The sequence below is a fragment of the Erithacus rubecula genome (assembly GCF_903797595.1).
Source record: "Erithacus rubecula genome assembly, chromosome: 4".
Taxonomy (NCBI): domain Eukaryota; kingdom Metazoa; phylum Chordata; class Aves; order Passeriformes; family Muscicapidae; genus Erithacus; species Erithacus rubecula.
The window spans coordinates 41687249-41700584 of NC_136686.1; the positions used below are offsets into that span (position 1 = coordinate 41687249).

The 13336-nt window shown below is 36.5% G+C and overlaps 1 protein-coding gene across 2 annotated transcripts in view; it reads left to right on the forward strand.

Annotated features, from left to right (window-relative positions):
- The window catches only part of GXYLT1 (glucoside xylosyltransferase 1), a 237383-nt gene that overhangs the window by 213253 nt on the left and 10794 nt on the right, over positions 1–13336 (forward strand). Inside the window, exons 3-5 of one of the 2 annotated variants that reach the window (XM_079304697.1) lie at positions 3803–3895; positions 11350–11524; positions 12486–12611. In XM_079304697.1, coding sequence (XP_079160823.1) covers positions 3803–3895; positions 11350–11524; positions 12486–12611 — 394 coding nt within the window. The remainder of the gene's footprint in view (positions 1–3802; positions 3896–11349; positions 11525–12485; positions 12612–13336) is intronic. The other variant, XM_079304698.1, reaches the window with a different exon arrangement.

The following is a 13336-nucleotide window of genomic DNA, read 5'->3' on the forward strand; positions in this document are numbered from 1 at the left end:
ACAGGAACATAGTGATCAGAGCTTCACCCCTCACCATTTGGACATTCTGCTAAGTTTGCTGTGGAGTTACAGTACAAAGGATGCCACATGGATTGAAAAGTATTTCTGGCAACCATGATCTCCATTATAAAAAAAGAGGTTACCACTGACTGTTGAGGGATTTCTTATGGTTAAAACCTGACTTGCCTGAGCACAGTGCCTAAGTCTTCATGACTGCAACTTATGCACTGCTTTGTGTTTTGCACATTAATTTGAAATGGTCCTTTCATTCTGATAAGTCTTCAGAAATAGACCTTTTCTATATATGCAATACTAAAATTTCTACTACCCAAGGATGTTGAAGCTAGATTAACTGATAAAGGTGATTAAGAAATGGCTGGTTGCTTAAGGGAGAGATGATTTGAGTTGGCAAACAGATCACTGAGAATGCTTGTCTATGACACCAGTGATTTTTTGAGACTTCATATTTTTTTCTTTTTATATTTTTGACAGTGGAAGGTGTTAGGAATTGTCCAGCCCAGTAGTGTGATGAGACAAGGCTGTTGCATTTCCATTGTTGCTGGGTCCAGGCAATAGCAAAACACAGCATTTATTCCAGTGGGATCATTGCACCATCCTCTTAGTGCATACACACATGACAGAGATCAGCACACAGAAAACTGCTTGCACAACCTCAGACAAGCATCCTGATTCCTTTCTCTCACTGATCAGGCTAAAAGTTTTTAATGAAAAATACATCAATGTATGTAAGGTGGATTCTTCCAGTAACTGGCCTTTGACACTTGGTCTGTCCAGGAACAGGCTCCTCTGGCCTCCACTGTTGCTGACCTGAGTGTGTGAATGCTTGAGGCTTGCAGCCCCAATTCATTTTCTGGTACTCACACCCTCTTGGATGTGCCGACACATGTACAGGTGGATTTTTCCAGTAACTGGCCTTAGCCTTGTGGCAGCTGGCCGCAGGATTGCCTCATGAAAAGGAGTCTTTTGGCTAGCTGTAGCCTTAAACATCAGCCTCTCCTCAAACCCCAGGTGGCCAGCTCAGACTTTCTGGTGCTTCCAGTTGCCATCCCTCAGACCCTAATCTCTTGTGGCTGTGTAAGAGGTTCTTTCAGTAGCTCAGACTCTATTCTCGGCAGAGTCTGGCCCAGTCCTAGTCCTGCCTCCCGAGCCTCTTGCTCTGCTTGCAGGCTGGTTTGCTGGCTGGTGGTTCTGTGCACCGGTGTGCACACACCCACACGCTGTGCACAGCGTCTGCACCGCAGGCTCCCGGGCCCCAGCATCTGTGGCCAGCTTCTCATTTGCAGGCACTTCCACCTCTGTATGGCAGGTGGAATGGGGCACTCCTGTCACCCACGAAAACAGAAGTCTTCACATGTGACTGGACCCTCTTATCTTCTCTCTGTTTTTTGCATTCTCCTTCCTCCCCAGCCCACCTTTGATCCCACAATGAGTCCTGCGCCCTTTCAGGCAGTAACCCCATTAGGTAGCTGGTAAACTGGCCTGGAGAGTCTCTCCTGTTACCTAGGCTGGTGGATGGATCATCTGCCTGCCTTTGTGAATCAGAGCTGTGCTAGGGTACTCTATGTGCATTGGTTAGTTTGTTTCCCCTGACATTGTTTTCCACTTTCTATTTGTGAGGACTGGGCTTTAATTACGTAACAATAATAGATGTGAGCAAAATATCCCTCTGTAGAACTGAAGGTGACTATTCCTGTCTGACTAGTAACCTCTCTGAGGTAACAGTGATTGTACCTGTTTGTGAACAGGTACAGTGCATCTCCCTAGCTGTGTAAAGCAATTGTTTGTAGCCCAAGCTTTCCTCAAATTTTATTTCAACTAAAAATACCTTCATGAGTGGCATTTTATTGTTGTCCAGTTATTACAGTCTCTTAATCCTTTATGTAAAAAAAACCTGGGGAATACAGTAACGTGTGGTCAATTGAGAGAAATTGCTGTTGATGGGAGAATGTCTTGAGCTAACATTAGGTAAATTGCATACCTACGTATCCTGTTTTAAACATGCAGTTTATGAATCAAACCCAAGGCTGATAATCTTGTGCAAAATTGTATGTTGGAAATGACTAATGTGTCAGAGAAATGACTTAGCTACTAGTTAAGATTTGCCTCTTGTCTTGGTAGTTTGGGTAGGGTAATACTCAAGAGAGCTAAGAAAACTCTTGTTGACAACTGGAAGAGGAATCCCCTGTAATAATAGCATAATAATCTTTCAAACCAGAAAACTCTTTCGGAGACATTGTCTATTAATTTATCCTAAAAGTAATGAGAAACAGTTACTTCAAAAAGCTAATGGTAGAGATCATAAAAATTGTTATTCAGATAAATGCAAGACCTTATACATCTTGAAGTTTTATACAAACTTCGAAAGCCGCCAAGAGTAATGTAAGAAAGAATCTGGCAGAGAGAAGTGATGGTGTTATACTTTGGTAAAGAGTAGTGCAGATATCCCTGAAATAGAGTTCCAGTCTATATTTTAATTTTTTGTACCTGGGTATTTATTTCTGGAGAGCATTCTTAAGTCATGAAATAAAATTACTTGAAAACTCTTGCAAACACATTTATCTACAGAATGCAAGGATTTCCTGTGATCTACCAAAGAACTGCACCATCCACCACAGCACTTAAATGAGGCTTTGTGAAACCTTGTGTTTATCAGGTCGTTTTTCTCAAGTGTTACAAAAAGCAGAAATTACACAGCTTGACATTCTTTGATGCTATGTTAAGCTGTTATTGTCTGATGTTTGCTAAACATTGGCCTTTACAGGTTTCAGATTACATTACCAGGATGATACTGATTAATTTCAAACTTGCAAAGCCAACTTTCAGTAGAGTTCTGAGCTATAGTCCTTAAATACTTTTCATCAGCAGCTTTTGTGTTAGTTTTATTCTTGCACGTCTTTCATTCACAGATACTAACTTTCAAAGGAGAATAAACGCTACTGGCTTTGTATCACCAGGACAGGGAGCAGAGAAGGTCACTCAAGAGAGGATCTTTTGCTTTACAATTTTCTGCTTACTCATTTCAGATTGTAATTCTTGATGTTGATTTTCTCACCAGAACCTTTGAAATATACACTTTTGTTTCTATTATGAAGTATTTCCTATATTGCTGTTGCATAAAATATAATGGTAAAGTAGTAAACCTTGTTTTTTTTTTAGCTGTTAGTATAGCACAAGTCAATAAATTATTAGTCTTCCTATTAGTGTGAAGAAAGAAAACTTATGAAGGGTTGTGATTATTTCTGTATTGCTTTAACCATTTGTGATGAACCAGTGGAATTCCTTGATGCTGTTTAGTCCTGTTTTTCATTAAAAATCAGATTTGCACATTTGTACTGACTTGAGTAATGGATGAATGGGAATTTTGTTACATGGATAATGTAACCTCTAAAATGAAAAGTTACAGTTGCTCCTCAGCTTTGAGTAGATAAAGGTGTTGCAAAGGTGACATTCTTTCTAGCTGTAAGTGTTGCCATTCACTCCTTACCTATGCGCTTAATTTAAAGCTTGACCATAGAAGAATCCTCAAAAATCACAGTTCCTCTGTTTTTCACATTCTGAAAATATATAAAAAAGAAAGGCTAAAGGATGGGAACATTCTACTTCTAAAAAAATTCTAATTGGCATCTAATACCTTCTCCTTTGTATTCAAGTTGCATTACATACCCAGTTTTCTGACAACTAATTACCTGTTCAAGTTATGCTTGAGCTAGGAGACTCTCCATTTAAGTCTGCCATAAAATCAGTAACATTTATATAGGTTATTTTTGTCTTATTCTGTTAGGTGTCAGAATTTGTCTGTATCTTTCTGGAATTCCTATTGGATGCTGCCCTCTGATGTTTGTGGAATGAACTGCTTTTGGGAAGCTGCTTTTAGGTAGGATGTTGTTAAATAGTACTGTATTGTTTGATTGCAGACAGATGTAGCTGATATTTTTTGGCTCCTTAGCAATGTGACAAAACAAAATATCTTGATTACTTCACATGGTTTTTTTTTCTTGTTACATTATCTTCTGGAATTGTAGACTCAAATGTTACTACCAAGAATAGATTTTTTCAATTCTATTGCTTCATTAAATAGAAACTTGCTAATATCTGTTAAAAGCCTGTCTGAATATAGTCTGAACAGTTAATGATAAATTATTTTCCTAAAATAAAATTTGCTGCACTCTAATACCCATGATATAATTTGCAATAAAATGATATGCTTAGTAATTACATATTTATTTTTGAAATTCAAGTTACATGTCTTATAGAATTTAAGAATTTACTCCATCCAGAAGCACTGAAGAGATAGTTTTGAATGTTCTTTAACATTTGGTATGTTAAAGTGACTCAGATGCTTTGGGTTGTCACATTACATAGGTAGCTTGAAAAGAAGTAAGCTACTTATCAAGTTCTTCTCTAACCTGCATAGTTCTCTTCAGTCTATAACTAAAGTTGCAAGTCAATTTTTCTTACATTTGAAATTTTGCTGATCATCCTTTGATATGGTATCTTTTCCTGTTAGTATAAGGAAAAAAATGTTTAGCTTCACAAGATTTTATATTTTTTTGAAAATTATGATTATGGGAAAGGCTTTAGATTGCTTACTCTTCTCTGCTTGTGTGTTGTCAGTGCTTTTTAAGCTCATCAGTTGTCAAGAAATTCCTTGAAGACATTACTTAGATTGATTTTTATTCTGTTAGTGAAGTTCATCTGCAATTTGGGGCTGCTGAGTTTTCTCATTGCCATTGGTAGCAGTCCATACTGTGTCAATCCATAGGGATTCACCTGACTTTGTTAGGCAGATTTAGTTATTTGAGTAGACTTAAACAACTTTTTTTTTCCTTCTAGGTTAGCTGTTGGGAGTTCAGCTTTATGAAGTTTAGCACAGTGGGATAAACTAAATGCTGTTGTGATTGAGGATGTAGGGGCTTAGTTTATGCTAGGTGGAGAGACAGGATGTGATTCTAGGCTTCATTTAATCCTTGAATATCTGGGCCAGTCTAACACTTGTAGTGCTGAGAGAGGAGAGGGTCTTACTGTCTTCTGACCCCAAGAAGCATGAAGAAGTCCATGAATACAAAATAATGCACAAAAATAGCAGAAAACTTCATTTTTGGATATTCTGTCAGGCTTGAGACAAGTGGAACCTTGGAATGAGAAATGGATGTTCTGATGTTCTATTCTTGCTGTTTTAATAAACTAAACAAATGAGTTTGTTTAGAAGAGCAGATCATACAGCTGGAAATCTTTGCTAATAGTACGGTCATAAAATTTATCTCAGAATGTCTCCTTTCCATTTTCCACTGAAATTTTTAAAACATTTTGAGCTTTTGGATATTTAAGAATTTTTGTTGAAAAAACTTAGTTTTTTATCTCTTTGTTTCTGACTTGTAATTGCACTTAGCTTTTTTCTTCTGGATATCAGAACCACAGGGATTTGTTTACCCCTGAGAGAAGTTGGCATAGACACTTTTGAAATGCAGCTTTCTATGTTATTTCCTCTAAGTAGCTCCGAGTGTATTAACTGAAAACTCATGTTATATGGATTTTTAAGATTCAAGTATGTGTGATAGAAATGTTGGAGACATATAGAGGAATTTGGAACATTTTTAAGAGAGATGTGTATATAAACTTCAGTTTGAGTCATGCAGTAGTTGAAGATCATTTGAAATTGATAAACTCTGAACAGGTCCTGGTTCTAATAATGAATAGTAAGGATCTTCAAGTTAATCAGTCAGTGTAAGATCAATTGCTTTTGCTGTATGTGGGAAGGACTTTGTAGCTATCCTGCACCCACATTTTTTCACCACCATTCTGATTATCAACTTTATTGAGAATGTCATTTGTTGTGCTTCTGGCACAGAGTGTTTGTTAGCTTTCACCTTGACAGAGGAAGCATGAGACTGCTTTTACATACAGTGTTATTGATTTTATCAAAACTTTCAAAATGCTGATAAAGATAACATGAGGCCCAAATTTTGCATGGTCTAGGTGATGCTTTTCTTTTCTAGTACACCTTTCAATGTACTCAGTGTTGTCTAGCTGGTGTGGCTGCTTATTTCCTACTGGGCCTGACTAAGAAGAAATTCTTAGGGGTCATTACTATGGCTATCTGATCAGGTTGATTTCAGTTATTGGATGTTGCAGCTAAGTGGGTTTTAACTTGTGTTGCCTGCTAAAGTAGAAATTTTCACTAAGTATTTGGGTATATTGAGCTTCATGTAGTACAGTTATATTGAGATGAATTTTGATAGTTCTTAAAAAAGGAGTGACTCTGAACTATCTGGCTCATTGGAGAATGGGTCTTCTATTTATATAATTAATTTAAAATTACTCATTTATTTTAACTTCAAACCTAATCTACTACTTGAATTGGCATTGGGTAGATTACATTTGGACATCATATGCAGTGGTATCATAAGTGTATTTTTACAAAGTAAGCTCTTGATTATGGCATGTTTTTCATGCAGTGATGCAGTAGAACATTAAGCTAGGTAAACACTAGGATTTCCTTCACTTTCAGATCCAGATAATATCTGTAGTTACCTTGATCCTACTTGTAATAAGTGTGGGAGTGAGTGATTTAACAGATGCGTTTTAATCAGTGTAGCTTTGCTGCCTTCTACCTCTGCCTATTTGCTTTGTATTTTTTCTGGTGACTGGGTTAGGCTTCTTAGTGGTTAATTGATTTATATAAAACTGGGCATTAAAAGCAAAAAGGATGCAGTAAGTAAGCCCTCTGTATTGCACTTACATATCTACATTTGATTTTCTGAGGTATATTGTGGTGCCAGCTTTGAAATACTACAGTTTGATTATATGAAAATACTTTCCCTGCATAGTTTAGTGAAAATAAGTAACATTTTCTAATGTTTCTAATGCTAATGATGAAAACCACTTCTATTACACCAAATTAGATGGAACTATATACAGGATGTTCCTGAGGTTTTTGGTACCCTCTCACCTGCTTTCCATGTGTTATGTGAGAATAGGAGAACTTTACTTTATACAAATAAAGGTGACCTCTAGTCCAGTATCTTGTGTCAAGTCTAAAGGACAGAGCTAAGCTTTTTGTGGAGTTGGTGGGTATTTTAGTGCCAATAAAATTTTTGTTGTGTTTTTTTTCTTTCCCCAAGGAAGTGCAGCTGGGATGCTATGACAGTTCTAGAAAAGTGTAACCTGTCAAAACATACCTCTGTAGCTTACTATGAAATTGCAGCTTCATAATTGTAATTGACCTAGAAATGCTAATTTAATATACAATGTGTCATGGTAAACATCTTTAAATACAAGGCAGTGTCTTGACAGACAGGCTCTGGAAAGCCTTGTAGCAGATTCACTGAGGATATCCACCTATGTTCTTCTCCCAGAGGTTATTAACAGCAGAATTAATCAGTTTAGGATGAAGGTCTACACTTGGCACAGAAATATTTCAGGCAAGGCTTGTACCTGGCCTTTTGCTGCTGCTGAGTAGCATGTTTTAAAATATGTTTTTTACTCACATTGTCAAAAGTGAATTGTTTTAAATGTGTTTCCTAAACTCATGGGAGTATGTGTGGAAGTCTGTCTCAAGTGTTTTATTTTTAGTGTGCCTATCTCTCACATGTAATTAGTATCCTCACAAAAATAAAATTCTCTTATTTCTTCCTAAGACTCAAATCCTTTCATGGTGTCCTGTTCAGTATCTTTTGCTGGGTTACAGATGCCTTTTTTCTCTTCCATTTTAATTACCAGAGGTATTTTTTTTTCTCCTGCAGGAGATAGAACTCTGATAGGACATTATTGAAGATAGTTGAAGATCTTCAATTATTGAAGATCTTGTGTCACTTGATCATGACAGATACTGGACCAGTTATCTAAAGGAGCATAGTTTTCCTTTCCCTGCCTACTGTGAGGTAGCTGCATGCCTAACTGCAGTGGAGAAAGATGGAGAGAGATGGAAAAGAAGGGAGCAATTGAAGGCAGAAAATTTGGGAAGAAATTAGTGGAAAAACTAAAGCCATGTAGACATAATATTGAAAAAAGGAGTGAAACAAGTAATGAAAAACATAATTGGCTCTGTGCATGGAACACTTTTGCATTGAAGGTGAGACTGCAGAGCTCCAGTTGATAAACTCTGCTGAACAATTTACACTTCATGCTGCCTCTCCATCAGGAAGAGAAGAAATGCATGAAAGGTGCTGGCAGCTGAGGGTTATTGGTAAACTGTGTTCCTGGATGAAGATGGGATAGGACTTCTCTCTGGCAGTGGATGGGTGTATGTGAAAGGGAGAGGAGCAGCACTGAGGCCTGGTTGCTGAAAGGGAGGCTGTGGTTCCCAGTGGTCTGTATGCAGGGAAGCCAAGTGCAGCTTACAGTCACTAAAGGATGCCTTTTTATGGATCTGGAGTAAGGACCACAGTCCTGGAGTCTCCTAACTTCTGCCTTAGTACATCTAATATGTCTCATTCCCTTTGTTTGGAGAGTCTGCAGGGGGAATGCTGGCCTGTTCTTTCCAACAGCTTCTTGCTCCATCTGCTTCAGGGATAAAGCTTTATCTTGTGAATTTATGGATCTGAGTCCAGCTGTTTCCCATTTGGTACGAGCTGAAATTCTGTTTTTGTTAACTCTTTCTAATTTTTTTTTTCATTTAAATAAATAATTTTAAAGCGCAAGCTAAAAGAAATGAAACTCACTAAGTCTGAAATTATGTAAGAGCTCGTGTGAACAAAGTGACTATAAGAAAAGCTTTATAACTTGATCAGTCAGTTTTTTGTTGTGTGGCTTGAAATGTTTTTTTTGTTCACAGAGGTCACTAGATGTAGAAATAATAAAATATAGTCTTGGAATCCTAGTGCATTTTAGAGTTTCTTCAGCATAATTTTTGTCATACTTTATTCATGGAAAGCTGTATGTTACCTGTAGTTCAGGAGCTTGACTTTCAGCTGTGCAGTTTGTAGGTTTTGCCCTTATTTATCACATGACCTTGCAATATCACTGTAGGCTCTCATGACTTCAGGGCTTAATTATTGTAATTCCCTTTTCAGTGGATTAGTGATGAGGCTAATCTGCTGCTTGCAGCTTGTTCACACTCTGGTAGTGTATTTATTTCTGGGTTTCAACTACCCTCATCATATTCAGCTTCCATTGTGTTTTTTACATTACTACCTGCTACATGGTGTAATATTTAAATTAGCTTTACGTATAAAGGTCTGAATGGACATATCTTAATGATATTTCAGATATTTTTCTCTGAATGTGTTAATCTGAACTAATTTTCAGATTTTGCTTCAAGATTTATAAGAGGTTTCAATCTGCAGATTAAATCACCTGAATATAGAGGTCTGCATATTGGTGTCTATGTCAGGTAGGTCTTAAACAGTCACTAAACCAGAAAGGCCATAGAGGATGATCAGGTGAACAGCCATTTAGTTGCTGTGATGTATGTGGTTGGTGTTAATCAGGAAGCACTTGGATATCCTAGACATCTTTTTAAGACTAATAAGCACAAAATGATCTTTGAAATATTCAGTCTTCTTGGCATCTGGAGATCAAGTGGGATATTATAGAACTTAATAAATGGCACTATACCTATGTTAAAAATAAATTCAAGCCTTAGATGCTTACTTTGAAATAAGATGAATTACTCTCTATACTCCATAACATGCTCACTAGATCTCTGTTAGCTTTAATGAGACTTTGGACACAGTTGAGGATAGCATCTTCATTTAGGTGCCCTATTTTGGATCTAAATCCAATATATGAGGTCTTTCATTCATGCAATTTTTAGTAATGCCCCAAATCTTGATTTAAGACTGGCTACATAATCTAATTAAATTTTTATTAATCTTAAATCTCTGATTTAAGATTGAAAAAACAATTTTTTTATAGTTCCAGGGCATTAAATTATTTCAAAACTTAGAATGTTTTTTAAATGCAGCAATTATTTATGGCATTAAAATTCAGCAGTTTTATGGTGATAATTTTGCTTACATTTTGCCTTATGGAAGGGAAAATAATATGTGTAGCTCTTCTGTGCCCTAAAGTAAAGAGGCATATTTGCATATTATCTATTGGAAATTTAAAGGAAAACTTGTATGTATTTACATGGTTGAGTGGAGATTATGTGCTAAGATCACATCTGGTAATTTCTGTTTTAAAGAGTCTCTCTTCAACAAGTTTTTAAGAGTGGGTGATTTGTCCTGCATTTCTCTATTGTTATTAGTTTGGTAAAGTGTTTTCTAACTTCAGAATTTGTTTTATGTGTATAATTTGGCATTAAAACTTGTAATTTAAACATTCAGATACCCTTCCATAGTCTGTTCATACAGCTCAAGTGCATGGTATTGTTTTGCAGATGGGCTTTGAATTATGTATGTTTAATAGCTATGAAAGCTTTTCTGACTAAATCATGAAATCCATGAGATTTTTAGTACACCCACTGTGTTGACACCAAGCTAATGGTATTTACCTGGTGACAATTTCAGTCTATTATATTAAAGTGGTGAAATAACATTAAAATGTGCCCTGTATAATGCATTCCAGGCACATCTCACAATAACTTGCCCAGGTGTCTTCAGGAATAAAGGATTTCCCAATCCTACTCCTTGCAATAATTTAGCCTCAAGGCCATGGACAGTGTGTGTGGTCAGTGTACCTGAGGGATTTCCAGAACCACTGGGAGCACCAGGACATCCCACAAGGCCATCTGAGCTATGGGTTTCCCCCCATCCAGCCCACATTGTTCTCCTGCAAGACAGAAGGACAGGAGAAAGCTTTTGGTGTTTTGTCAGTGCTTGGGAGAAGCACTGAGGGGTGTGCTTGGCAAAAAAGGACTTACTGAGCAGCAAATGGACAAAACCCAGATCAGTCAAAAATGTTCTTAACAGAACTTCTTGAAAGTAGGTGTTATCTCACTTACATTGCTGAGTTCAATGTTACTGTATTTGTCATTTTCTCCTATGTCTGTAATTAGTCCAGGGAAAGGGGAAAAACCATGTGTTGACTTAATATGCTGTCAGGCTTTGATATTTTCATGTAACTTCATGTAGTCTTTCTTTTAGCATAGCCATTTTGATGAATTTCCTTGTTATAATGAATAGAAAGATTGTAAAGAACAAATATTTGTGTATAGATCCTCTAGACCTTTTTTCCCCTGGTAGGCTGGGATGGTGGGAGTGATTATGAGAAGGGTTCAAGTTAAATGTAAATATACATATGAAGTGTAATGCTGTAATGCATGTTCTGTTTGCTGGTTTAAGTATGATAAAGGGTATTTTGTTAATTACTTGCTACAGTAAATAGTGGTTTTTCTTCAAGTCTGTGCTAGAAATAATGTAAAATGAAAAAATATTTTTGTATCAGATATGATTATACGAAAACACATCCTTCTGAGAAAATGCATCTAGCAGTGGTGGCCTGTGGTGAAAGACTGGAGGAGACTGTTACTATGTTGAGATCAGCCATTATTTTCAGCATCAAACCTCTCCATTTTCATATTTTTGCTGAAGACCAATTGCATGAGAGTTTCAAAGACATAGTAAGTATTCAAAAATGTATTCAATCAAATTGTAGCACAATTTGTAGTGCAATATACAGCAGTTCTTCTGCTTGTTTGATAGAGTGCAGAAATGCAGGAATCTAAAAATAAGGTAATAAGGCATTCCTAGAGTTGGATTGGGATCTTTGAATTTTTTTTCTGTAGAGGATTGCCAGCTGCTGATACTAGAGTTTCTCCTAGAGACAGACTAAAACTTTGATTTGTTATCTTGAATCTGTTAAATACAAGCATGATGTTCTGAATGCAGACCAGTTACTTTGTGTGAGCTTGTTTAGAGTTGGCTTTAACAGAAGAAATTAGAGATCTGTCCTTTTTTTTGTCTCTGTGCTTACAGCATGAGTCAGTCTTACATTGTTTAGAGAAAGTGGAAGACCAGTTTTTGAATATAGTAGATACGGTGGTGTCTAATTTTAGCATATTTCAGTTAATGAAACTGAAACATAATTACATTATGACTTCAGTAGAAGTTATAAAAGCTTGTGAGGTTATAACTGTGGAGGAGTTTACTATTCTTGTGCTTAAAAAGTCATATTAACTGTGACATTAGTATGTTACACATGTTAATTTATATACACTCTTATGCTAACAATAGCTATAGCAAAACTGCAGTAAGATTTAATTTGGAAAGTTTTTGTTGGTATTTGTTCTGTGGTAACTAGTTAAAGGGGACGAGTTTTGATATACTTACTTTCTATAAGTACTAATTTATTTTGCTTCTTCTTCATTTTGCTTATGATCTGATATGTGTTTTCTTTATAGTGGCCTGTAGGTGCCACTTGTTGTTCAAGTCTTTTGATTAGTTGACAAATTCTTAAATTTCTATTATGGAAAAGAGGCATTGCACTTATGTTCAAGTATAAATTTGAATGGTGAATTTTTTTTTTTTTTATGTAATAGAAATGAAATGAAATAATTTTTGTGATTTCTTATTTTCACATAGCTTGATGAATTCCCCTATGAAGGAAGAGTTAATTACACATTATATCCAATAACATTTCCATCTGAGAGTGCAGCAGAATGGAAGAAATTGTTTAAACCGTGTGCTTCACAAAGACTATTTTTGCCAGTAAGTTACTTTGTCAAAAGACAAGCCAGAAGTCTGTTTATGAAGCATCAAACTGTCCTTGTTAATCTGATTTCTCTTTGATTTTAAATGAAGAACTACTACTACTCCTTAAAGTTATCTTTTATGACATCCAAAAAAACTCTGAATTTAACTTTCTTCTGTGGCATTAGTACCCTATGGAATAAAAGTTCTTTTCTCACTTGCTGCACTATGGCACAGTATCCTCAGAGAGAGGTATAGGTCATGTCATCATCTCAGAGGTAAGATGGATTTATCACACCTCATCTCATTCTGTTGGAAAGTCTCCTGCGTGCGTGGGTCTGAGAAGTGCTAGAGAAAAGGAAACAAGAAATGGGCTATTGTTGCCAGTGCTTTGTGCATATGCTCCTCTAAGACACTTCAGAAAACATACTTCAGGAAGGGTGAATTAGAGCAATGGCAGCTCTCTCCCAAAGATGGGCTCCTAACACTTGTTTGATTAGCTGCATGGGAAAGCAAGGGAGCAGGAGCAAGAGAGCAGCTCCTCCTGTTAGAGCAGCATTACACCTGGCCTCCACCTAAGGAGCCCTGGCATATAAAGTGTAGAATGAGTGCCTTTGATTCCTGATCTATATAAAACTCATTTCCCTCTAAAAAATTCTATAAAATGTGAGAAAAAGGAATGATGACAAATTTATTGAATGCAAACTGTCAGTGTAAAGTGAATTTATTCACATATAGCAAAA